General features: G+C 39.0%; 2 protein-coding genes across 4 annotated transcripts in view; both read left to right on the top strand.

The window, feature by feature from the left end:
* The window catches only part of LOC306861099 (protein Wnt-5b-like), a gene marked incomplete at its 5' end in the record, with an annotated part of 81699 nt that extends 79548 nt beyond the window's left edge, over positions 1–2151 (top strand). For both annotated transcript variants that reach the window (XM_079403188.1, XM_079403187.1), the window contains one exon: positions 12–2151. In XM_079403188.1, the coding sequence (XP_079259314.1) occupies positions 12–470 (459 nt within the window). In that variant the 3' untranslated portion in view covers positions 471–2151. The remainder of the gene's footprint in view (positions 1–11) is intronic.
* A 345-nt stretch (positions 2152–2496) lies between these two features.
* The window catches only part of LOC306861098 (adiponectin receptor protein 2-like), a 32258-nt gene continuing 7596 nt past the window's right edge, over positions 2497–27158 (top strand). The window contains exons 1-2 of one of the 2 annotated variants that reach the window (XM_079403186.1): positions 2497–2713; positions 12043–12331. In XM_079403186.1, the coding sequence (XP_079259312.1) occupies positions 12284–12331 (48 nt within the window). In that variant the 5' untranslated portion in view covers positions 2497–2713; positions 12043–12283. Of the gene's footprint in view, positions 2714–3810; positions 3935–12042; positions 12332–27158 lie in introns of those variants that run through there. The other variant, XM_079403185.1, reaches the window with a different exon arrangement.

Below are 27158 nucleotides of genomic sequence, written 5' to 3'. Positions count from 1 at the left end.
TCCACCCACAGTCAGTGTACAATCTGGCCAACGTCGCATGCAAGTGTCACGGAGTCTCCGGCTCGTGCAGCCTGAAAACCTGTTGGCTCCAGCTGGCCGACTTCCGCCGTGTGGGAGAGTTCCTGAAAGAGAAGTACGACAGCGCCGCCGCCATGCGCATCAACCGACGAAACAAGCTGGAGCTGGTTAACAACCGCTTTAACCCCCCGACGAGCGAGGACCTGGTCTACATCGACCCCAGCCCGGACTACTGCCTGCGTAACGAGACCACCGGCTCTCTGGGCACCCAGGGCCGCCTGTGCAACAAGACCTCGGAGGGCATGGACGGCTGCGAGCTCATGTGCTGCGGTCGCGGTTACGACCAGTTCAAGACCTACAAACACGAGCGCTGCCACTGCAAGTTCCACTGGTGCTGCTACGTCAAGTGCAAGCGCTGCACGTCGCTCGTAGACCAGTTCGTTTGCAAGTAGCAGCCTAGGGACAGGACAAACGCCTGGGAGAGGCACTGAGCAATTAGCGGGAGAGGAACGGGACCCTTAACGGACCCAGAGGGGGAACTTAGAGATAATTAAATGTAAAATTATATATTAAATAGCAACAAATTAAAGTATATAAATAAGTGTACGTGTGCCGTTGATAGTAATTTAATGACCTTTTCTGACTCAAGAATCAAAAGTCATTGATGAAAAGGAGGCACCGGTGTGATGTTTTCTGGCTCAAGCTGTTATTCTCTCGATGTTTGAATTCAGAGAGGCACGAACTGTTTGCTTGTTCTAAAAAGAAGAGCCTAAACTCTTTAGAGACTCTAGAAACAGTAGAGATGCAGAGAGAGGACGGAGAACAACGGCTCGTCACCCATTCCCTTTTCCAGACCTTCGGTCCGCCGCTGATTCGCCTTCCACAAACACACTCCACCTTGCCGATATCAGAGCTCTTAAGAACCTTGAGTCAGAGAAATGCGGAATTATCGGACATTGTGTTCCATGATGTCATAAAGGTCCTTGAGATATGACAAGACCAGAATAATGCTGCCTGTTACTCGTTACACACGCATTTCTGCTAAGAAACCCGGAGAGACGTGTGAAAGATGAAACTAGGAACGTTTTTACCTGAATTAGAGCGAGGCGCACACACACAAAACTCGTTTATTCTTCCAAAATCATTCGATTTGTATCCTTCATATAGGCTTTCAAAGTCTGTTATGAACCTTTGATGCATTTCAGGGGCTTCCGTACATCATATCTTGGAATTACATCTAATCTAGAGCAGAGAATATTGTGTTTGTTCTGTCACTGTCTTTGTCATTGTTGGTTGAAACGGTTCAAAGCCTCACGGTAATGAATGTGTGTCTGGTAAATGAAAATAGGAAAAAAAATCAAGGCTACATGATAAGGACTGCAAAAACTATTATTGTAACCAAATACTAGTGGTTCAGATTATATTTTATTAATTGCTTCTCATTTTATACATCATAATATTGTTCTGATTATTATTTTTTGATAAAGAAGCTTTTTACTGGGGATTTATATGCGAGCAGAGAAGATATTACTGGCCACTGGATGGATCGGGCAATCATAGCCAAGCTCTCCCACTGTCAGGCCACAGAACAAGACAATAAGATCTTTTGTTCATTCATGAGCGTTTTGGAGGAAAACTACACTTGTAAATAACAGTCAGTCAGTCATATATGCCATTAACACTTACAATCTCTTTGACATGTCACTCCACAGTTTGTTTGCTGCCCTGTGATCATATGCTTGTTGTGTGTATTCCCCTCATTCAAACCAGTAATATTAAAAATATGAATAGTGATTATTATCGCCTGCTCTGCTGCTTTACTTTTGTTTAACTCTGTGTGTTTGTTCTGTTTGCTTTGTGGAATGACTTCATCACATTTATGACCAGGGTTATAGATAAATGCATAAAATTATATGTGCTTAAGTCATTAAAATGCTGCTCATATTATCTATTCTACTGATATGGTAAAGCATTTTTGGTATCCTACATTATCTATGTGTTGTAAACTAAATATAATGTAACCTTTACACTTACACTCAATATTTTTCATAAAGGCAGTGACCGTGTGATTGGTTAGTTAGGGTAGTGCCATATTTCATTTTTGACAGGAATAAAAATGAGGTTGTGAAGGATAGAAGTGCGTGTGTTTAATGAATTATACTGCCATTTAACAACATACCTATTATTTAGCTGATGAAACATCAGTTTTAAAAGTTGTGAATTGTGAATATTGTGATCTAGGACGCTTATACAGTGTGTGCCTTTTTTAAAGACTCCAAGTCTATTGATCACAGCCTCGTTTTCAATATGGCATCTAACCTGAAATGTCTGTGTTGCTCAAGTCGTGATTTCTGGAGAAGTCGCAGGGTGGGGCAGGCACTTGCTTTTCTTTAAACCTAATCAAACACCAACATCTCAATTCAAATTCCAGTTCCTTGGTTCACACCCTCTTTTTCACTGGTCTGGACTAGTTTCAATATTGCCGTTTGTCTGCAGTTCCCACCGCATGATTAGTAAATCAGCTCACTGCTTTTGTTATGCAATTAGCAGACACTGGCACGAACTGCATGTACTGTGTGAACTGCACGCAGGTTGGGAGAGTTTCCAGTGACTCTGGCTCAATACCAGGCACAGAAAGTATTGACAGGTGCAGATATGTCTGCATGCCCTCCTCTAACATCTGTTTTGCAAATAGGTGAGTACTTTTTTTTTCATTTGGATGGTTATCAGCCTCATTTAATGGTGGGCCGGAACACAGAGGCTTATGTTCCACTCATTTAGTTTCTCGTTGGGTTTGTTTGGTCAAATGATAAACCATGACCTGAGCTGGTTTAGAGTGGAAATTCTCCAGAAATCTCATATAGGTCAAAACACCACAGGAAACATATAACCACATACACCCAGAGACCACTATTGAAACTTGCGCTTGCATTTTGCATTTTTTCTTTGTTTTCTGCATTTATTTATTGATTGATTTATTTATTTTTTTGCTTTTATACATATTTTTATATTACAAATTATATTATCAGTAACAGTTCGAGTGAACAGTCGAACTGTTACCGAATAAATATGTCAAACTCTTACTGAGTTCATATAAATTTTAGCGTTCCTGAAAAGTGTGACCTAGAAACAATGCAGAAATTTTCTTAAATTCTTACATATATTTCTGTGTCCATATTTTATATTTTTAAATGCAAGATTTTGTTTATTAGACATCATTAAATCACACTTTGATTATAATAAATAGTATGCGGTGTACTGTAGTAACCTATATACTCACCTACATACACAGACTTGAGTCTTTATTAGTGATAATGGTCAAAGCCTAGGTATAATTTCTCAATAAAGATCATAGTACATTTTCTCTCTAACCTTTGTAATCGATTACATCATTAGTAAATCAAGCAGGCTACTTTCCAACATTGCACAATTAAAGCTGTTAGCACTGATATCATATCTGAATAGTTGATAGGGGGGGGATGTCACTGCATATCCCCATTTTCTGTCAATATCCTATTGGTTGTGAGTGATATTTTTTAAATAAGTTATTTATAAGTTATATTTATATACTTAAGTTATTATTAAAATAGGTAATATTTAAACATAAATAACATTTTATATAAAAATACACAGTGACGGTGAAACAAAAAAACATGAAAGAAAACATGAAACCCACAAACAAACAAGTCACCCGCGGACTACAAATCCCGTCAAACCAGTCATCCTGAAACTCGGTCACGTGACCTCTCCGCGCATTCTGATTGGCCACCCTGCCCTCACGCGAGGGGCGTCACATTGAAACGCAACGATATCCAGAAAATCCAGCCAGGTCGGGTCAGAGTCAGTTAGTCCGCTGGATCCGCAGCGCCACTCCGACAAAAAAACAAGGACAACCACTCGCCGCTTACGCAGACAGGTGAGCAAAAACCCGACACCCCCATGTAGTCGTTGGAGTATATTTAGAGTGTTTCTGACTGTATTTCTGCGCTAATGAAGTTGTTTGTGTCAGTATTGCTAGCTGACTAACGTTAGCTCCCGTTGCTACGCTGCCTGGAACGGTCCGTCTGTTGTTTTCCAGCTTTTTTTCTTAACGGGAATTTGATTTTAAACGATTTAACATATCGGTATATTATCATAGACACGTCTAACAGCTTCTGAAGAACGTTATGAACCTGAATAATGTTTGTGTCAGTCTCTGAGAGGTCAGTGTGTTCACTGATGGGGCTTTTGTTTGGAGTTGTCATGCTTGTCTTGTATTTTTCCTAGTTTTTATGCCCATAAAGAGCTCTGTCCGAGTTTCACGACCATAGAAGATGCTGTTTTTGTTTGGGTTGTAAACAAAGCGGCTTCGATTTAAAGGAACAGTTCACTCAAATGAAACATTCTCTCATCCTTTACTAACCCACATGTTGTTGCAAACCCGTACGAGTTTCTGTCTAACTAAAAACACAAAAAGAGATGTTAGTCAGGATGATAACCTTAGTCACCAATCACTTTGAGTTCATGTTTTTCCCAACACAAAGAAAGTGAATGATGACTGATGCTGTCGTCATCCTAACATCATCTTTTATATTTTAAGGAAGACAGAAAGTCATACAAGTTCGGAACATCGTGAGCATGAGTAAATGATGGTTATTTCTGGGTGAGCAAACCTTTTAAATTACAGGATTGAACTGGTAGAGGTCAAATGATGATTGACATTAGTGGAGGCGTTTTTTAATATAGTGGAAATGGGGGAAAAAAATAGTAAGCATTCCAGTTGACGTCTATGTTAAGCGTGAAAGTGTTTGACAGCTTGCTGTTGATCTTATTGACTTGTCATCACCGCAGGCATTTCTGACCTAGTTTTCTTTTCAGTCTCATAAGTACACAAGGTTCTTCTCATTTAATTTTTTTTGTCAGGATGAATTCCCTCAGTCCACTTCATTATTTCATGTCCACTTCAATGTCATACCGCTGCCCAGTCATATGGTTGCTAGAGATAGACGTTAATATTTTATAAACTCAAACGACATTTCTTGTTTTTAGTGTAAATTAATTTATTATTATTATTAATTTTATTTTTGTATGTTTTGGTTTATTGATAAATGCCATAATGCTATTCACAGATGAAGTAACTTGTTTTGTTTGTATAATTACTCAACTTTTTAAATAACAGCGCAGTGTTTTTTTTTAAGTGATACAGCAATTGGTTTGCAACGCAACAGCCTAAAAACCTGATTAAAGACTGTCTTTTTCATAAAACAACTTTCTGATAAAAAGTCTTAATTTATGTTTTTATTGTTGCGATGTAATGATCAAATTGACCCGGAAAAGATTTTATTTTTCCCGAAAATACTAGTTAATGTTATCGCATTGGACTCAAACTTACTAACTTTGTTCACATAGGGTATAAGTACTTCTCATTTATTTATTTTTTAAAGAGTTTTTGTAATTTTTTTGTGGGTTTTATTTCACCTAGTCACACTTGTGGTGTTTCCGGTCAAAAATGACCGGACTCCAAACAACTGCTTATAAATCCGTCATTATGCTATATTATCACTAAATATTGGATTCATTCTTTTTGTCAACTTGTTTTCTTTCATTTAGGACTTGTTTTGTGTTTCTATTTGTATCTGATTAATCATAAGCCATATTTATCTGAGAGTAGGCGCCTCGTTTTTGAGTGAAAAAATAATTTATTAATAATTTTCACAATATTAAACTAAAAATTTGTACTGTTTCTCACACTAGTGTATTTTAATGTTTAATCAGGAAGTTCGCCTTTAAATGCTTTTATTTTGTACAAAATTGCATAAAGTCATACTTGTCAAAAATGGCCGGCCATTGAAAGTGAATGGGGAAGAATGAAAGTAAGAGAAACAACTAGTGTTCAGGAGCATGTTGTGCTTGCAAACATAAAGGCCTTGGACCTGTGCGTATGTGGATACATTAGTCACGCTATCTCTCTCACACACACACACATCTATGCATACAAACTATTGTGAGTATTACACCTATTTCATCCTATCCTGTGTGTGTGTGTGAGAGAGAGAAATAATATCAGATTCATAAAAGCATATTGCATGCAGCTCAGGATAGGATGAAATAGGTGTAATACTCACAATAATAATATAGCATAATGACAGATTTATAAGCAGTTGTTTGGACTCCAGTCATTTTAACCGGGAACACCACAAGTGTGACAGGAGTCCGAACACAACTAGTTAAAAAGCAAAAATATTTTTTTTTTTGCTTACACATTAAACATTTTAAAAAGAATTTGTATTGCATTGGTCATAAAAAAGCAATATCAGTTGATCACTTTTGTTACAACTAGCAGGCAGCATGTTATTTTTAATATCATCTCCCTAACTCTGTGTTTTTTGTAGCAAGGCGAAGGCCTGTGTGCCACACTTTGGATATATGTTCCAGGACAGCTAGTCATCTTGAAATAAATTGGCTATCATGGGACCGAAGTCTTGCCCCAAGCCAGTTGTACTTCAAATAACTGACAGCCCCTCTCTCATGCATGGGATGAATGCTAAATATAATAGTGTAGTTGATCTCTATTACTAAAAAGTCCATTCGCTTTTTTTGGTTGTTGGGGAGGGACCCTAAACGGTGTTTTTGCCTATAAATAGAACCTGTGCTTGTCAAAGCTGCCTGCCATCAGGTAAGCGTCTTAGACCAAATACTTGCCATTTCAAATTGACTTTGCCTGCGTCAGGAAAGTGACAGGCACTCTTTACAGTCCTCTCATTCAATCGGTCCATATTGCATCCATGCACCTGACTTGGTATTAAAAGTGGACTGAGATATCAACAGAAAAGTAGTAGTGTTTACTGGAGATCAGCATGTACATTTCAGTTGTAGATGTTTTAAAACCAGATAACAATCCCAGACAGTGTAGAGATTGATCCATTTAATATTTTTTGTTTTTGTTTTTTACATTTTATTTATATTTTTATTAAAAAAAATGTAATTTATTTTACTTTTAATAACAAATACATATGTCTAATAACTGACAATTAAAAAATAATAATAATAAATAATATAATAATCATTATATAATGTGTCATTGTTATTATATCGTTATTTTTACTCATTTAGTTTAGCATTATTTGCACTTATTATTATTATTATTATTATTATTATTATTATTATTTAGTTTTTTTGTGGAACTATACTAATACATACAGTAAGGTACTTTGCTTGTGAAAACTGTTTAGTGGTGGTTTTGAGTGCTGTTTGTTTTTGGAGTGCAATTTATCGCTAGACCTGATATTAAAGAACCAATAACCTATTAAGAGAAAACTATTAATGTCAGTCAAACCGATCATCGGTCCATCTCTATTATAGTGCCAGCAGTAGTTGTGGACCCCTGCAGTGGGGAAAGGCACCCTATCAGAGAGGCTGATTGTGTGCCATTGATCGACAAAGCAAACATCTTTTAAATGTCAAGGGAGCCACTCAACACCTGAAAATCTTCATTGATTTGGTTTTGCTTGTGGCAGGTATGAGGGCATAAACTGTGTTTAAAACCAAAGTACGATGCGCTGTGCGGCACATCAGCATGTCATTCCTCACGTCCCATAATCTAAACAAGGTGGGATGACGTTGCCAAGACGACCGTCTTCACTGTGGCTCATCCTGTTTGTGTAGATAATGTACTGGAAAGCTGCTCAGTAATCCATGTCATTTTGCCTTAGTCTATTCATTCTGACACCAGTAGGTTCGTTAGTCCACTATGGTGAATTGGAGGTTTAGGCAAAGCGCTCTGTTTGACCTTGGTCACACTGGTTTGCACATGAGTTGGGCCTCAGTCAAAGCACATGAAGCATTTGAAAATCTGGTATGTCCGTGGCACATGGTGAGGTGTGAAGGACAGGTCAATCTATTTCTGCATCATGACTTGTAGTTATTATTCAGTGTCGAGTAGTGATGCACCAAAAACTGATTTGGCATCGGAGGGGCTGAGGATGCAGTTAATTTATTTTTAAACTCGAATGAATGTCACAATTTTTTTTTTTATATAGGTTAGTAGTTGGATTTTCCTCTTTGACTCTCACAATGGGCCTCTTCCTCTCTGACAGAAGTTTAGTGCTGCTCTGGTGGTCAGCTCTGGTCTCATGACCGACAAACGGCACACAAAGGCACCTCTAACCCCTTTTCTCACTCTCTTACCCAGTCACATGACACGCACACACCCAACGACTGGCTCCAGCAACTGCTTTTGTTTGGGTTTCTCCGTTCCCTCACTTGTTTGGTTTTAGACATATTTTTCCTGCAGTCAGTAATCCTCAGGAAAATCAAATGTTGCAGTTGTGTATTTATGCGTCTCGTAGGGACATGTTAGTTAGCTAGCACCAGTGAGGTCTCGTTGAATATTGCTGCGGGGGGAAGCTGAACAAAATAACAGTAATAGGTAGCAAAATCACAAAGATTTGTTTTTGTGTTCTCTCGCTCGTTTTCTGAAAATCAGGAATCTTTTATCTTCTAATATGTATTAAGTAATATTTAATATCATTTATTTAAATATGAACTATTCTGTATGTATTTAAAATAATTAATAATGTTTATTATTATTAATAATACAAAATATGTAAATTAAAGCATCATTCATCATTAAATCATATTTTAATATACTGAAGTTCTTATAACTAATGTAATATATAAATAGCGATAAAATAAAAATATATTTTTTAAATTACTTAATCGCATACAGCGTGAAGACTTGTTTATTTGGACTGTTATGTTGAATTTAGATCTTGAGACTCAATAGATTTTGTTTGTGTGTGAGAGATATTAACATAAATGGAATTCTCAAGCAGTTGCTGCACATAATTGAGTCACATGCATGTTATCATCATATACGTGATTCACGGAGTTGGCAAAGCTCTGTGGCATTCCTGAGGTTCATCTGCTGCCAAAACATAAAAGCTATGCTAGAATTCCATGAATCACCACTTTTACTTTGAATTTGCGCGTGCGACCTTCTGTAAACTGAGAGGTGGATCCTGTATAGCTTTTCACGTGTCTAGTGTAATGCAAGCATTTCTCTGACCAATTTAGTCATCACACGTGATGGTATAGCATGCAACATGTCTTGTAGCTTATTTGTGTCCATCTGTAGGTGTGGTATAGACTGTGTTCTTGCATATGTATCTGTCTCAGTCTCTCCCCTTACAGCGTAATAGTGACTAATTTCCTTCATGCCCACTCTTGAACAACAGTTGATGCTGCAAAGAACATCCAGGGTCAAGCGGGCTTTGTTCCATGGACAAGGAGACCATGACACACAACTTTCTATTCTAGTCTTACTTGCTCTGATTGCTGTTCCTCTTTTGTATCATGCAGTTGGCCTCATGAAATGCTTTCTTCCCGTTTCTGGAAAGTTTTCCAGTCAGAGAGCGTAGATGTATGCCTTTTTAGGTTCTGGAGAAGATACACTGGATCTAAGGGATAGTTTATGGAGTTGTAGAAAGAGAGAGATGTAGTTTTAAATCTGGTGTCACGGATCAGTGACACTCTCTCAGGTGTTCTTGCAGTGCCAGAGCACAGCGTGAAGACTGCCGTCCTTCGAGAATGAAACTTGTCTTTGCGGATATGGAATCGCTGACAAATTCCCGAGCTGTGACAAATTAGAGCTGAAAACACAGAAAAGTCATCTGGCAGTTGGTCAGCTGTTTGAGTGGCAGAGGAAAATCAATTTCAAATGTCATTTCTTTCAAATTTTTTTCCCCCCTGCTTTCCTGTACTCCCTGGTAAGCACTTTTGCTAGCTGGTGTCTCAATTGATTTATTTCTTTCTCAGAATCGTTTCAGCAGAAAAAGTCTGAGCTACACAATGAAAATTGACTACCTGCTGCTTTGGAAGTGTATTTTGCTCATGAATAGATTGTCCCTGATATCTAAGTGTGTTTAAGCTTTGTTCCCAGGAATACTGCTAGACACTTTGTTGACTTTGTTCACACTGCACAAAAATCCAATCCACTTTTTATATCTGATCTTTCTGCAATATTTCTCAAGTGTTGAAATCAGATCTGTTGGTTCAGATTGTGTAATCAATATCCGGTGTATTTATGTTGATCGATATAGTATAGATGTATGTTTCCACATGATGCCAAGAGATTCATTCAAAAACAACTGCTCGTTTACCAAGAAAACTCGATGCCATTCTTAACAAAGTTGCTTTAAAGTGCATGAGAACATAAGCTACTCCGATGCCGCTGACTCGTTCACTTATTCACTGCATAGTCTGCTATTCGAGGATTGAGTGAGTGAAGATGTATTTGGAATTAATGCTGCGCTTTATTTTTTCTACCAAAATAAAAGCTTAATGGTTGACCATTTAAAGAACAAGAAATACGTAAAGAAATACCAATATTAGTACTGCAATTTTATCTGAGAAATTTGATGTGTATATTTGTTTTTTTCCCCCCAAATTGTATAGCCGTACTGAAGAATAAAAACAATTACTTGCAAATTGTTCTGACCGTTCAAACTGAGACTCTTCAAAAATGAGATTTAACCTCATTTCATACAACTTGTATGCAGCTTTATCCATCAGATCGTTGCTTTTTTTGTAATCTTAACATCAGAAAAACACAAGTTGTGTGCAAGGCAAGACTCAACAGCTGTAGGGTTGCATACGAATATGACCCTTATGTGGGAGTTAAATGAGGCCAGAGTCTTTGAGCAGCCATTTATTTACTGAGCATAATGAATGAGCTGATAATTAACCGATAATGACTTGTTGGCTCCTGCCCACCCTCTGAATGGATGGATGGATGGACAGATGTATGGAGACATTGAAACTGTTTGTATCAGTTTTCTCCTCGGGCACAACAGTCCTGCACTGCAGGCCAAGGAAGCAAAAGGGGTCAGTTTCAAACTCCAGTGTGTCACATGATGCCAAAACGGTTTGTGACACCAGAGCATGCAGAACTTGAGAAGCAGGGGGCATCGTCTTGTTTTTTGCCAAACTGGACACACACCACCTTGCAATTAGAGTTTCTAACTGAATCCGATTTCCTGGCTTGTGAACACACAGCTGTTGCCACACTTTTCATTTACAAAAGGAGTGAAACTCTAAGCAGACGGATGCTGTCAGTTTCACAGCTGTGGCTGTGAAGCCTCTCGCTTCTGTGAGCTTGGCAGACTGCTCAAGGCTTGCAGCTGATACTAACTCAAATTAAACGCACTTCAGGCTGGCAGAGAGCGTTGAAGGAGAGGGCTTGATTTCAGTTATCGGTCAAATGCTGTAGATGTGGCACAATAACCGGGCTAATCTGTATTTCGTCAGAATGTGGATGCAGATTGCGAAGAGATCCTGATTAGCCTTGTTAAAACATTCTCTTTTTATCATTTAATACTGAAGCTTTGGGCACCAGATTAGTTTTTTATTATGACTTGAGATATTTAGCGACACTGGACCTCATGTGACCGGTTTTAACTCAAGTGCCCTTGTGTGGTGTGAAGTACTCTGGCAGGACTGCAGGGGTTGCAACATCTGATTGCTGCAGTCAGGATGAAAGTATTGCATTTTTAGCTTGGATTAAGGCTATGTCGGTTCTTGCACAGACGTTTTTGACCCACTACTAATAGGCTGCATCACTGATTTCAAAACCTGTTGTGAAACAGGATTTATTAACTACTTTGTAGTTTCATTGAGTTTTTCTTACTCCGTTCATAGAAAGCCCATAACTGTTACTCTTATGTAATTTAACACCACAGCTGACCAGATGCATAACTTCTCAATCGTTGCAGTCACATGTATTTTACTGCTATCTAACCCCATACTTTTAGCAAGCAGAAGTATATGGGCTTTGATTGGAGCCAGTTTATATGTTTAGCTGCTGGTGTTTCAGAGCATATCATTTGGTAAATGTATGATTGTTATTTACAGCTATATCATGTAACAACCCATTGTGCTAATTATGGGAACATAATGAATGTGAGCTTATTTAGACTACCGTTCAAAAGTTTGGGGTCATTAAGATTATTATGTCTTATACAGTCTATTATATTTTGTTTTTACCAGGTCCATCAGCGAGTCACGTGTTCTGCTGTGAATCCACGGAGGAAAGTTTTGGAGTCGAGCGCCCTCTCGGTCCAGTGTGGTCCAGCGTCATTAAGAAAGAGCAGCAGCAACAGGAAGCAAGCTGGAGGGGGGGGAGGTGAGGAAGGACGAGGGCGCTGCCTTTGTCCTGAGACACAGAGTCTGTACCAGCAGCGATACTACTGACCCCACCCACACATCCACCTCAGACAGCCAAGACACCATGAGTGCCAGCGCAGATCACAGATCGGACGGCCCCACACACAACGGGGTGAGTGCAGAACCACAGAGGCCATTACTATTTACTAATGAGAAACTGGTTAGCTCTTATCAGACTTGATCAACCATCCTGCTCCCTAGATATTGGCATTGACATAAAAGACATACTGGTCGACCACCGCTCCTGTTTGTTATAAGAGTGGGGCATAATAAAGCGAAAAGCTAGAGGTAGTGCATGAAGCTCCCTTAACCTTGGTAAAACATGAACACACAGCTTTGAGTGCTTTCTAGCCGTTTAATCAAATACACCAATAAATTTGATATTAATAGCATAGTCCTCTGACAAGTAATGCAGTTCATTAGCCTGACTAACCATTTTAATGGTTTGTAGCAACTTAGTGCATTAGAAATTCATTTTATGTGTCGTCACAGGTGTTTGTGTGTAGGCCTTTTCACGAAGCCTCATCTGATCAGATTTAATATGTTTAGTATAAAAGTGTATAAACCATAAATTGCCCTTATCTATAGCAAAGGACACAGAAACCTGCATTTCAGACACAATGAAATGCATGTATATCGTATGATAGGATCACAAGTAGCTTATACTGGTTGCTTATAAATAATTCTCACTCAATAAGATAAGTGCACTCACTTGAGAACTCAATGGACTGTTTATAAAAGCTAATGAACTATTAATGGATGCTTTACAGTGACTGCACACACTCTAATTTGCATCTGTAGTCCATTATGGCCCGAGAGACCGGCATATTCATCATTTGAGGTGTGGCGTATAGGAGAACTGCATAGGGATCATGTACCTGTGCGTTATTTGTTTTTGTGAGCTATAACTCATCACAGTCCAATATGGACAGAAAGTCTTTTAGTATCAGAGGAGTCTGTACGGACTCAAAAGGTTGTCAAAGGATCTATGAAGCAATCCAGATTGGTTTAGATGAGGATCGTAGGAATATTCTTAGGGAGAAAGAGACCGTTACATTCAAGTGGCTGAGTTGATATTTTCCTATTCATTTAGTTTGATATTGCTTTGTTTATATTACATGCCCGGTTTTGAATAATTCGTATCCACGTCTCTACATCAGCTACATGTTACACTGATATGCAGATAGCTCTAACAGTGTTAGGAGGTTTAAAGAGGACTCTTTGTATTTGCATGAGCTGTCCGCGTCTGTTATTTGCATGCCTCCATCACAAATACACACAATGGTTGTGTATTGTGTAATCTGACTCTGGCAACATTTGTGTCAGGCATTGTGAGCCAAGTGGCGGTTGGCTGCCGAGGCTGTGGCGTGGTGTGGTGTGGTCAGACAGGGCAGGTGTAAAACTATCCCATCCCCAGAGCAAACGCCCCACTGGCTTTTCGGGTTGAGGTAGATCCACGACAACAAGGCCAGGCTGATGAAATTTTAAACAGTCTTCAGGACACACACAGTAATAGACACTGTTTGGTGCTTATTTTGCATCATGTTTCTGGTGGACTTGGTTGAGTTTGTCAATTTAGGACTACCATTTTTGTACTACTGAGAGCAATCCGTTTTAAATTTAATGACCGTTTAATTGGATCATATGTCCATCAATACACAGGAGAGACTCTGGCATGTGAGCATACCTGGAAAATGAGTCAACTATTTTTCCCTCGAGTATGCCATAATTGTCCTGGTTCACAGAACCGGCTGTAGATTTTACACCTTTGTGCATAAAGTTAGCATGTATTTTTCCCCTTTTGTATTTGAATATATCTTTTATGAGGATTCATTTTTACACTTCATATTTTTTTTAAATGTTGGTAAAAACTTGCAAGACCGATTACTGGACCGATCAGAAGAATCTGGTGGTGGGATAAGCATATTTAAAAATTGGAAATTTAGTTTATTGTAATAATTCTACAACCCTGAAAAACTTATACAATTGATACCCATTAAAGATCCAAATTTAGTTTTAGACATTTTTTTTTTTCTTTTAATTAATAACTCGAGTAGGTTTTTTGCCATACAAATAGCCAAAGACGGCTTTAAACAAACAAATAGATACACAAACAGCATGGGATGTAAGTTAATATGCATATAAATACAATTTTATCACGATTCTTTGTCATGTTGGTTTTACTACTTTTGTCTGAGCAGTGCAGCCAAAATAAGTTCCCTATTATAAAGACAAAGCCTTTCAAGGTTACAAAATATATAAAAGAATTGTCATGTTATAGGGACTACTGAACAGACATTTAGAAGTTGATTTTAAAATGCAAAGTATTTCAAAGTAAAATAAAGCAGCTTTATTTTAATTTTAATTTGAAATACTTTGCATTTTAAAATCAACTTCTAAATGTCTGTTCAGTAGTCCCTATAAAATGACAATTTAATCTTCTAATTAAGTGATAAAAAGCAGTTGCAAATGTTGGACAAAATATCACCACTACTCATCTTTGCACCAATAAAATGTAAAAACGCTGTTTTTCTACCAAATTATTTGTAATATCTTATTATATTAATATTTAACTTGCATTGGAAAGGTTTCCGTGACGTCTTGCAAGATCTCTGCAAAAAGTCTCACAATTTATTTCCAGAACATGATGCATGATGGGATATACTTAGCCTCGCGCTCTGGAGCGGTATTCGAGAGAGTGTGGATTTAGTGTGCATTAAGGGCACTGCCCTTTGGCATTTTGAAGACATGGGACAGACTTGCACACTTACTACTTGTCGTGCGCACGCACTCTCAAGTGGCCAAGACCGCAAGTGTGGGTATTTGGACAAAGCCTAAATGTAAACCTTGTGTGTTTTGACCGTATTAGCGCAAAAGATAACTTAGTTGAGTAATCAGGCGCTATTAGACATGCTTTTTAGTGTGCGTGTGCTTCAGTACGGGCTCAGAAAAAGTGCAAGGCTTTAAAACGCACGCAAATAATGTACTTTTGTGATTGTGAATAAGTGCAGTGTCCCGTGAGAGTTACTCCACTGCTGAGTTAACACTGATTTGAATGTATGTGGCGTTGTACAGTATCTTCATACGGTGGCGCCATAACTGCAGCTGATGTGCGCTGTAGCCCGATACTACGATTTTTCTTCAAAAGCAGATCGTGGAGACATTTTTATCGTCCACGATCAAAAATCGTCATATCGCACACCCCTAGCCGGAAGTCATTCATTTTCAATATGAGCCGAGCAGCGTCTTGGACGGTGAGGACGTCGAGGAGAGTTGAAGTCAGGTCAACTTTATGGTAATGAGCTCTGAGCTAAGCTTTACGGTTCGGCAGCAACCAATCGGAATGTAGAAGTCCTCCGCTTGAGAGGATTCCAGAGAACGCAATCCTGTAAACTTTGGTTGCGACCACATTAGTTCTCAAGCATTTTTGTACTAGAACGCTTTGTTTTTCAGCGGGAATGCGATTAATTTCCTCAAAACAACATAGATTTGACCAATTACATTAAGGCTACACTTCAACCAGGACAGTTTGCAATGTAGGCTGTGCACAAATTATACGTTAATGTTAAGTAAAGACCAAGGCTAGTAAACATCTCCTATAAACTGCATGTTGAAATTAACCATGAACACAAAAGCCACACCACTTAAAGGGCTTTTAATTGGTTTATTTCGTTATAAAACATGTAACTATAATTAATTTCTTTCCATTGATCAATTTCTTACTTTCACATTTAAAGTGTTTCATGAGGTTAACTTATACCAGGGGTAGGCAGCGTCGGGGCTGGAGTGCCGCTGTCCTGTAGAGTTTAGCTCCAACCCTAATCAAACACACCTGAACAAGCTAATCAAGGTTTTCAGAATTACTACGACTACAGGCAGGTGAGGTTTTTTCAGAGTTGGAGCTAAACTCTGCAGGACATCGGCACTCCAGGACCGACGTTGCCTATCCCTGACTTATACCCTACTTGTGGTCAGTCTGCACAAGATCAACAAGCTTGTTTGTTTTGAGGCCCCTTTAAATACAAGACAAGCATTCGATCTACGTCAGAGCGTCCACGAATCTTTCTACAGCGTTGCTGGCAGGGCGGCCAGGGCGAATTTTGACGCTCTCGCCGGCGGTGGTGTGAACGCACCGCTATAGTCAGTTCCACCTTGCAGTTTTAACTCTAGACTGTATCTTGTGTGACCGGTCGCATACTTCTCTGAAGAAATATTCTACGTTCCTTATGTTTTATATTTTGACATACTGCTTTAACATGGAATGCAGTGGGCCATACGGTGAGCCTATTTCTTCCGCTTGTGAAAGCATGCTCTAAAGCTTGCTACACTAGTACAAATTCACCTGTAAACTGGTTTATAGGTCACAAAACGACTACTAAACACGCCTGCTTTCATGTAAGACGTAAAGATGCTACAATAGATTCTCTCATATTTAAGTTTTAAGTAAAGCTGCAGTTTTAGGGTTGCATTGAGATATTGATCTCCAGGTGTTACTGTTCTTAATGAGAGAGGGTGGATTTCATCCGTTTGCTTTATGCTCTTTGGTTTTCCAAAGGTAACAGGTTGTTTTCCTCCAATCCGCAGCTCTGCCTTGGTGCTATGGCAACAGTCTAGTTAGATGATTGGTTTTTGTATGGCAACAGCAGGAAGACTGGAGATCTATCGGCTCCACAAGGTTAATTTTTAACCATGAACTACTTGATTCTATTGATTGGAAAACTAAGCAATTTTTTTTCCCAAATAAAGGGGGTAAAGTTGAACATTCGTCAGTCTAATCACTCTTATGGGATGATGTCACGTGTGACCTTTTCCCAGAGTATGAACTCAGCCATCTGGTGGACTAAAAACTGTTTAACTCCTCAGATTTATGTGTCTGATAACTCAGTCTCACCATACATATTCAGAACTTCCCCTGCTGCTTTCCAGTTTGTGGTATTTCTGTGGTATGTCTTGTTCTTCTTTCTAATCAGTGACACACATTTTATTTTACCATTAACGTCTAGCCTAATTGCACTTGTTAATTTCTGAGGAAGCCAAACTAGAGGAGTGCATTTGTCAAATGATCTCGATTAAAGTCTAAATGTCTGGAAATGTCTGTCTTTCCAAACTGTTGAGTTCCTTAACAATTCCTTCTATTTGTTATTGATGTTTTGGTCACCGAAGTAACCAGTGCTCTTGTAATTAGTTTGATCATTCCCATGTTTCTCTTTCTGGAACTCAGGAAGGAAGATATTTTTGGATAAATGGCATTGTTAATTCTAGCTTCCTGCCCCTCTAGGGATTCAGCTGAAAAATCTGTTTTTAAGTTGTGTGTCTGTGTGCACATGAAGTGAGAGTTTGAGTGAGCGCGTCAGCGTCACATGCGTGCGGCAACACTGGCGCTGGGGTTAGTCAGTATAAAAGTCAGTTTTTGATTGAGCAAGAAACTGTGCCGAACATGTGATGTTTATCGTGGAAAGGAGAGGACTGAAGACTGGTGAAAGGAAGGAGAAGATTAAGAAGAATAGATGGCCTTGGGTCCCCCAATTAGGATTCCTAGTGAGCAAAGACAGGTGGTGGAAAATTTGTACAGGGAGACACTTAAATTGCTCGCAAAATTTCTAAATCCTGGTAGTCCTTCGGGCAGGTACTCTTCAGATTTTGTTAGCCTGACAATTTAACTAGCCCAAATAAAAAAAAAAAGACCATAAATGTCAATCAAAGACATTTTCAATACACAAATATCAACGAATATCAAGGAAAGTGTTTTATTTTACTATGTACAGGGTATCTGCAGAATTTTTTTAAAATCAATTTAAGGCAATTTATGACTGAGCTGCACAAGTAAAATGAACACCGTATGAGTGGGGTTAGACAATATCTGTGGTAACCTTAAGCCATAAAATGACATGATTTACAATTCAGATACAGGTTTTCACAAAAATAAAATCTTATAAAACGGTAATTCAGCCTTTAAATCATTTTTATGAAAAGGAATAAGTCAAACATATTAATTTAAAACCTAAATATCACTGTCTAAATTGTTTAGATTTTTAGAAGGCACCACACATGAAAAAATACTATAGTGTTTTTGAACCATGCTATAGTAAAGTGTATTATACTGTATATATTATAGTATTTACAACACTTTAACTATAGTGAACATATAAACTGTGACAATTTAAGAGCAGCCCTCTGAAATAAAGCGGTCCATTCCCCGGTGATGGCTCTAAACAGAGCAGCACCGGGCTGGATATGGCATCCAGCCATATCGCGATTCTTGCCTTTCCACGCCCAACTGTAAGACCTCTTGAAATTACAATTAAGACTTTTCTTATACCATTTAACGTATTTAAAACTTTTTAAGGCCTTAAAAACTCCCTGCCCTGTATTTAAGGTAGCCCGTCGGGCAGGGCGGTGATACATTTTTGTAGCCCGACTGGAAAAACACAATAGCCCCGGGACGTCGGGCTAGCGATTTTGCGAGCCCTGCACTGTCCCACAGGACTGTCTTGCTCCCATAAGGGGTTTCTTGTTATGGTAACCTGAGAGCATGGATGGCACAAAAGTTTTGGGACTAACCACATCCTGGCAGTCTATATCAAGGCAATCTTACTGTAACAAAGGCTATCTACCATTTAAGATGTTATGAAAACATATTTAAACACAAATGTAGACCGTTGTTGTTCTCTGTACACTCAAGTCATGTGATTTGTATTTTCCTGCTAGCCTTAAATGATTGTTATCAGTCACAAATAGTGCTGGCCAAACCTGCTTAGCTGGATTGCATTCTGCTTTCAATGAACCAAGGACAAATATGTTGTTTTGCAGGGCTGTTAGCTGGGGCAATGTGGTTCTCTACAGACAGGGAAATGAACTAAACATGTTGCTTTGGATTCTAGGATTCTAGGTTGTGCAATCGCAAGTCTGGGAGCGCACATGCAATCTTATCCGTAGATTTTACTCCACATCCAGTTCTGCTGACCATGACTGACCTTCAAACCCTAGACATGTTATCAGTGCTGAGATATTGGAAAACCGTATCAGAAGGAGACTTTCATTACACTACAAGGGTCAGAAAGATATTTTTGTAAGAAATCAGTGCTTTTATTCAAAAAGCACACATTAAATTGATCAATAGAGACATAGCATTACAAAAGATTTGTTTCAAATAAATGCTGTTCTTTTGAACTTTTAAAATGCATTTGAAACTTGAACATTTTAAAATACATTTTTAAATTGTAATATTGCATAATCAGTGTTGGGAATTAACTAGTTGCATGTAACGGCGATAGTTACGTAATTTAATAACAAAATAAATTTAACTGTAATATTTATGAAAATGTCTGAGACACAGATACAGAGTCTGGTCAGCTATCCTTGTAGGGACTTCATTGGCGTAATATTTATTCATTTTTTTATACTGTACCCTTACAGGAAAGTTTGTGCATTTTTACTTTCTCAAAAAAACTCATTCTGTATGATTTATAAGCTTTTGTACCCATGGGGACCTCAATTTAGGTCCCCACCGTCACACAAATCTCCATGAGTCTTGATACTTTAATAAAGTACGTGAAATAGTTACACTACTTATTACATTAGTTAACTTGTACTCTGTAACCTCTTGCCATTCCAAAGTAACCTTCCCAACACTGTCCACAATATTGCTGTTTTACTGTGTTTTTCATGCATCCTTGTTGCATAAGAGACTTCCTTCTAAAACATTAACAAACATCCTAATAACTCCAAACTTTGAATGTTAGTGTTTATGGCAGCATCTGACCATTGCTTAGCTTATCAAATATGCATATGCTTTGGAGGAATGTGAGGGGAGTTAAATGACTTTTAGATGTAATAAAATGTTCTGGTTGAGAGATTCGTAGTTGTTGTAGCTTAACTCTTGTAGCCTCTGAACTGTACTAAATGAGACACGTTGCCCTCCCACTGAGACCACGCCATTCCAGGGGCTAGCAACAGGATGTTCCCAGCATTCCAGGAATTGAAATACACCGGCATATCCCTATCTAACTCGGCTTCTGTTGTTTGTCACTGAACACTTGCCCCTCTCTCTCAGAATGTCTCATAAGGTCTTTCAAAGTCACCTTAGAGTGCCGTGCATATGTGCAACAGCTACATTATTTTTATATTCCCAGTGATGAGGTGTTAGCATGCTTGGTGTAAATGTTTTGACGGTCTTCACACGGCTGTCTATTGAAGTTTGAGCGGTGTGTACCATTATAACTGCTTACACTGTTGACTTAATGAGTTCATTTAATGATGGAACATACCTTCACATGAACCTTCACACTTTGTCCTCACCAGGCCTGATGTGATAAAGCGGCAAACGATTAATCGCATATCTTCCAAGAGTTTTTGTCCAAAATAGCTGCAACTGTGACATTGTTTTGAAGAGCAATTGGTTTCTGTTTTCATCCCGCTTTAACTGTAACCTATTGCTGTATTACACATCAAATGTATTCTGTCTAAATGTGATTTCCTGCTTTCCACTAGCTAATCTCACACGAGACCCCAGAGCTGCCAGAGAGCCCTGCTGGCCTCCTGCAGAGACCCAATGTGTTTGGTTTTCTCGCATTCATTCCTATTCTTTTTAATAATAGTTTTTAAGTTGTCTGTTTAATAATTTATGAAATTTAACATTTTTGTCTACTTGGAGCAGTGTTTTGGGTAACACATTCAAGTAACGCAAGTTAAATAATCAGATTACTTTTTTCAAGAAAGTAGCACAGTAGCGCATTACTTTTGCAAATAAGTAATGCAACTTACTTTTTGCCCTGAGGCTTATTAATTTTACTTTTGGTGTGAAAGGGCCTTTACAGTATTATATATTGTTTTGTTTGTTTTTTGTTATTAAAATGCAAACAGCAACATAATGCATTACTTTCCATAAAAGGTAACTAAGTATCAGAATTTGGTTACTTTTTTGTGGAGTAACGCAATATTGTAATGCATTATTTTTAAAAGTAACTTTCCCCAATAATGCTTAAGAGTCATGTCATGGAAATTGAGTCTTGATTCTTTGAAATTAAGGCATCCAAAGTACTATTTACACTACTGTGCAAATCAGAGAGGCTGCTTGGCCATGTGAAACTAATTTATAACGGTTTCGGTCCAAGAGACCTTGAATAAAATTTATACATGGACTCTTTATAGTTTGACTTTGCTACTTGAACTTACCTGAACTCTAAAACTTTGATTGCATGCATTCAGCAACTGTATGTGTCGCTTTACTTTCACCATATGTGGTCTCTTGTTTCTGATCAGTGAAGGAAAAACATCACTTAAACAAAGCTTTTAAGTTGCTGGCAGTGTTATTAGGTAGCAGGTGGCGTGGGTATTACAGCTGAGTCATGCTAAACCCAGCAATTCAGACAGTCTGCATGTCATTTAGGCTTAGGCGAACATACTGAAGAGTTCAAGTGCACTGGAGTGCAATGTTACATTGAAGTGTTAGATTTTTTTTTTTTACTTATTTATTATAGGCTCTGTAATAAACCTTCATTGTTGTTTTATGAGGTGTAGAGCCAGTGCCTTTTCTGTATTTATTCTCCCTTTTTCATTTACACCGAGCTATACGAGTTGTCCCAGCTGTGTCCCCGGCAAACAAGCAAACTGTTTTTTTTTTTTCCCCTCTCTGGCAGGAAAGTGATTATGGTTCTTGATGATCTCTAGAGAGATTACATCCAGCCAATCAGTGCATGCAGTGAGAATAACACTGCACGTCTCAATTACTCTGGGATTAAGGGCGGTGTGGTGTGACCAAAATCTTACATTACAGCATGAGTCATTTTAGGTCACGCAGCAATATATATCATAATACAGATTGTTTTGGAAATTCAGTAGAAATTTTTTTATATTAAATAACCATGTGGCAATGCCTATTTTTGAATAATCCAGTGAATTTTTATTTATTTAGATTTTGGATACACACAAAAAAAGCTGAAAATTAAAACAATATTTATTTTAATGTATAATTTTAGCATTATAATTTTATATGTTTTATAATTTAAATTTAATAATAATAATTTTTAAAGTTAAATATTTAATTTAAATTTTTTTACTGGTTGACCCATTTATATACAGTTTTAAAGTGCATACCTTTTATCTGGCAAAGTGTTGATTTTGAAAGCTGCAAAAGTTACAAAACCACCTCTAAAATTGTATAACAATAATAAATTTTGTCTGATGTGAAGAGGTGCCATTGTAACAGCCGATATTAAGCATTTTTATTATTATCGGTATCGGGTCATTTTCAAAACCGATGTGCCGATAAAATTTATTTAATTTTGAAGCACGCTATTTGGCTCTGATGCAGCCTGTCGGAACTCACCACGCTGTGGCCAAGAGCAGTCTCCGCCCACCGCGCATCTGATTTGTTGGGAGTCATGAGTCCAACCGACCAACGTGGAAGACTAAAGGCACTCACACCGAAAGCGCTTGCTAGCTGGTGCTGCTTCATCACGCATCAGTTGTCTCTCAAAGGCAGCAGCAGACGTTGCTCAAGTTGCAATAAATCACAATCCACTACACTGAAGTTGCAAAACACCTCAATATTATCTATTTATGGTTTCCGCGATGGGGGAATCGCGGAATCCAGTCATATAAATGGAATTTACTGTATAACGCGGAGTCAAAGTTTGGATGAATTAATCAAAAGTAGGTCAGTACACTTAAAGTGACTCGCAATATGGACTATCTGTAAACATTAAGCTGCAAAAAGACTATTTAAACATGAATTCTGCATGTTCTGCGTGTCTCTGTATATGTGAATGGCACAGACGAGTGGTTTTGATTACCACACACACACACACACACACACACTGAAGTGCGGGACGCTCGCTGTGTTTTCTGCATCTGCCGTGTCACTAAATGAATCAAATTCAAATTTTATTTGTCACATACATATACATACGTAGTACGACATGTAGTGAAATGTATTGTACGACTGTCCAACAAATTGTCCAACAAAATTAGAAAAACCTCAAGTTTACAAAAATACAAATAGAAAAAGTACAGTAAACATATATACAGAATAAACTAGCAATAAAATAAAATAACAAATAGATATGAGAATAAAAAAAAGAATATGATTCTATATAGATTCTATAAAAAGTAAAGTGTATGTCAGTGATAAAGTGTCCGTGTGCTGTGCTGTGCAGTGCAGTAAAGTGTATAAGTGAGTAAAAGGATACTAAAGACAAGACAAATGGTATGTAAGTCCCACTCATTTATCCTTTCGTAACCTTCTACAAATTAGTGCAGATTGTACTTGAAAAATGTGCAAAGTGGAAGTGTGGGGTGATGTGATTATAGTGGAGAGTGGTTTAGACTCCGAATGGCCTGCGGGAAGAAGCTCCTCCTCATTCTCTCTGTGTTCGCCTTCATGGAGCGGAAGCGCCTCCCTGAACGCAGCAGAGAAAAGAGTCCATTGTTGGGATGGCTGAGGTCCTTCACTATCTTCCTGGCCCTGGTCAGGCACCGCTTGCTGTAGATCTCCTGCAGGTCAGGGAGCTCGGTGTGGATGGTACGTTCCGCTGAACGCACCACCCTCTGGAGGGCTCGTCTGTCCTGCATAGTGCAGTTCCCGAACCAGGAAGTGATGCTGCCCGTCAGGACGCTCTCGATGGTGCAGGTGTAAAAAGTCTTAAGCACCCGAGAGGGAAGTCTAAAGTCCTTTAAGCGTCTCAGATGGTACAGACGCTGCCTGGCCTTCTTCACCAGGGTGCTGGTATGACAGGACCAAGTCAAGTCCTGCGTGATGTGAACACCCAGGTATCTGAAGCTGTCCACTCTCTCCACTGGAGTCCCGCTGATCGTGATCGGCTGGTACGACCGCTCCTGCTTCGTACTGAAGTCCACTATCAGCTCCTTAGTTTTGCTGATGTTCAGGTGTAGACTATTCACCTGGCACCAACTCTCCAGGTTCTTAATCTCCTGTATGTAGGCCGTCTCGTCGTTGTCTGAGATCAGGCCCAACACAACAGTGTCATCAGCAAACTTAATGATGGTGGTGGAGTTGGAAGTGGCCACACAGTCATAAGTGTACAGTGAGTACAGCAGGGGGCTCAGAACACAACCTTGAGGGGCTCCGGTGCTTAGGGTGATGGAGGATGAGGTGTGTTTACCCATCCGTACGGCTTGCTGTCTGTCCTTCAGGAAGCTGGAGATCCATTGGCACAAGGATGTGCTGAGACCAAGGACCTCCAACTTGGAGGTGAGTGTGGAGGGAATTATGGTGTTAAACGCTGAACTGTAGTCCACAAACAGCATTTTTACATAATTCCCTTTTCTGCAGTCCAGGTGACTTGTTGTGGTGTGGAGGAGGTGTGAGATGGCATCCTCCGTGGAGCGGTTATGTCTGTATGCAAACTGTAGTGGATCCAGTGTGTCTGGTAGTGATGCAATGATGAAGTCTCTGACCAGTCTCTCAAAGCACTTCATCACCACTGATGTGAGGGCTACAGGGCGATAGTCGTTTAGGCAGGTGGGCTGCGGTTTCTTGGGGACAGGAACAATGGTGGACTGCTTAAAGCATGAGGGGACTATGGACTGTTCCAGGGAGAGGTTGAAGATCTCGGTGAACACCGGTGCTAGCTGGTCAGCGCAGGCCTTCAGAACCCGACCTGTGATGCCATCTGGTCCTGCTGCCTTCCTGATGTTCACTCTCCTGAATGCCCTCCTCACGTCATGCTCCGTGATGGTGAATACGTTGTCCTCACCGGCTTCCTCAGCGTGCATGCAGTTAGCACTGCTAGCGCCGTTAGCGTGATTAGCTGCAGCCTCGAAGCGAGCATAAAAAGTGTTCAGCTCGTCAGCCAGAGAGGCGTCCGCATTCCCCGATCTGGAGGGTGGTGTTTTATAGTCCGTGATGGTTCTAAGTCCCTGCCACAGGCTCCTAGAGTCGCCATGTTGGAATTGCGACTCTAGTTTCCTCCCGTAGCGCTGCTTCGCCTCCTTCACCGATCTGCGCACGCTGTAAGATGCAGCCTTGTAATCATCCATGTTCCCGGTGATGAGCCCTGTGTTGTAGGCAGCGGAGCGGGATCTCAGGGCGTCGCGGATGGTTTTATCCACCCACGGCTTCTGGTTGGGAAACGTCCTGATGATGGTTTTCTGCACCGTATCATCCATTAGTTTCTCTATAAATCCCACAACCGCTTCCGTAAACAAGCTGACGTCATCAGAGCTGCGCCGGAACATGTCCCAGGACATGAGGAAATGAGGACATAAATACATGAACAACATCCCCAGAACTGCTCTGAGAGTTACTTCATGAGCATTTGACTGTTTCATTTGAGTAAAACGCTCGTCATATCATACATAGGCTACAGAAACTTAAGAGGTCCTCATGGCAACCCGTCAAAATAAATGTTCGGTTTATCTACTAATACTACTACAATAATTATTACAACTTTTGTTTAAAAGAATAATCGCACAATACACTATTTCTTCCATGTTTTAATTTTAATAGTAAACCCATTTGTTTGCCAAAAAATAGTTTAACTCTCATTTGATTAAAAGATAAATGAAATTAATGTTTTATGCCTTCATTTGCACTGCATGGTAAATTAAAACTAATGTAAATTACTGTCACACAGGCCTAGATTAAGATATTGTCTCACAGGCCAAGATTAGGATGACAGAAATTGTGACATTTCAATGGGCTATTGAACCAAGTGTGCCTATAACAGGCTATTAGTGTTATAGTTTCTTTAAATAGTTGGGGTCTTCTTTGCAACTTCTACTATGAAGACAATTAAATTATTTACACTTATTATATGCATTGTGCTTTAGATGATGAATTGAATAGTCATTTAATAGGTTATGATTTAGTCATCAGAAAATAATTAATGAAGAATTAGGAGAGGTTATGCTATTACACATACATTTCTAACATGTTATTCTTAATTTTGACATTCATTTTCATTTTTACACCAGACATATATATTGGTTTAAAATATCGGTTATCGGTCTACTTGGTCTGTAATAATCGGCATCGGCCCTGAAAAACACACATCGGTCGACCCCTACTCACAACAGCAGTTTGTGTCCCCTTACAAACATACACACTTAAATGCTTGCTTTAGAAGTGTGTACAAGATTCATTTGTCTCATTGGTTTCTTTATAGTCCTTTTAAGCCCAGTGAGAGCACTATATGGGGCCCTTTTTAGGCATAATGTACCCTAACAGAAACATTTGCTCTCCATACAAACACACATTCACAGCAAGCAAGGGTGATACATTTGTCAGAGCTATGGATAGCACCCTTGAATATCTCAGCATTTGGGTGAAACTGGCAGACACCACACATTTAATATGCTCACATACTCTTGTAATGAGAGCGAACAGAACACAGTCAGTCTTACAGCGTGCTGTCTTGCTGCCAAGCATCAGAAGTAGGTTATTCATGCATTATAGATCCAGTTCTGGTCCTGCTCTGCTCCTCTTGTTGACAAGACAGACAGCCTTTTAACTGTGACCTCTGTTCACAGGTTTACTTGTTCATGGAAGTGTCCCAGATTTTGCTTGTTAGATGGATAGTTTGTCAGGTGAAAATATATTTAGGACTCCCGGGGGTCTATTTCACTGAATTGCAGTGAAATAGTGCCTGGTTCATCTTATTCACACTCAGGACATTGTCAGGAACATAATGACCTTTAACCCTTCAACTACACCTGATTTGTAATATTTACTGATGTCCAGACATTGTTTTTATCAGTTTCTAAACCCATAATTCTAAGGAATAAACTTCATTCAAATGATTGGACTTATGATTTGTGCCTGATTTTATTATCTGCCTGGCATGGATTTATACTATAGTATATTTTATTAATGTTCTCATCTCTTTAATAGTGAGTTTGTAGTCAATTAATTTTAACAATAACAATTACTATTTACTTATTTTTTAGACTAAACCTATTTTAAACTAATGACTTTTGGC

Source organism: Barbus barbus, assembly GCF_936440315.1.
Source record: "Barbus barbus genome assembly, chromosome: 42".
Taxonomy (NCBI): domain Eukaryota; kingdom Metazoa; phylum Chordata; class Actinopteri; order Cypriniformes; family Cyprinidae; genus Barbus; species Barbus barbus.
This window is presented reverse-complemented; position numbering and strand designations above follow the sequence as displayed.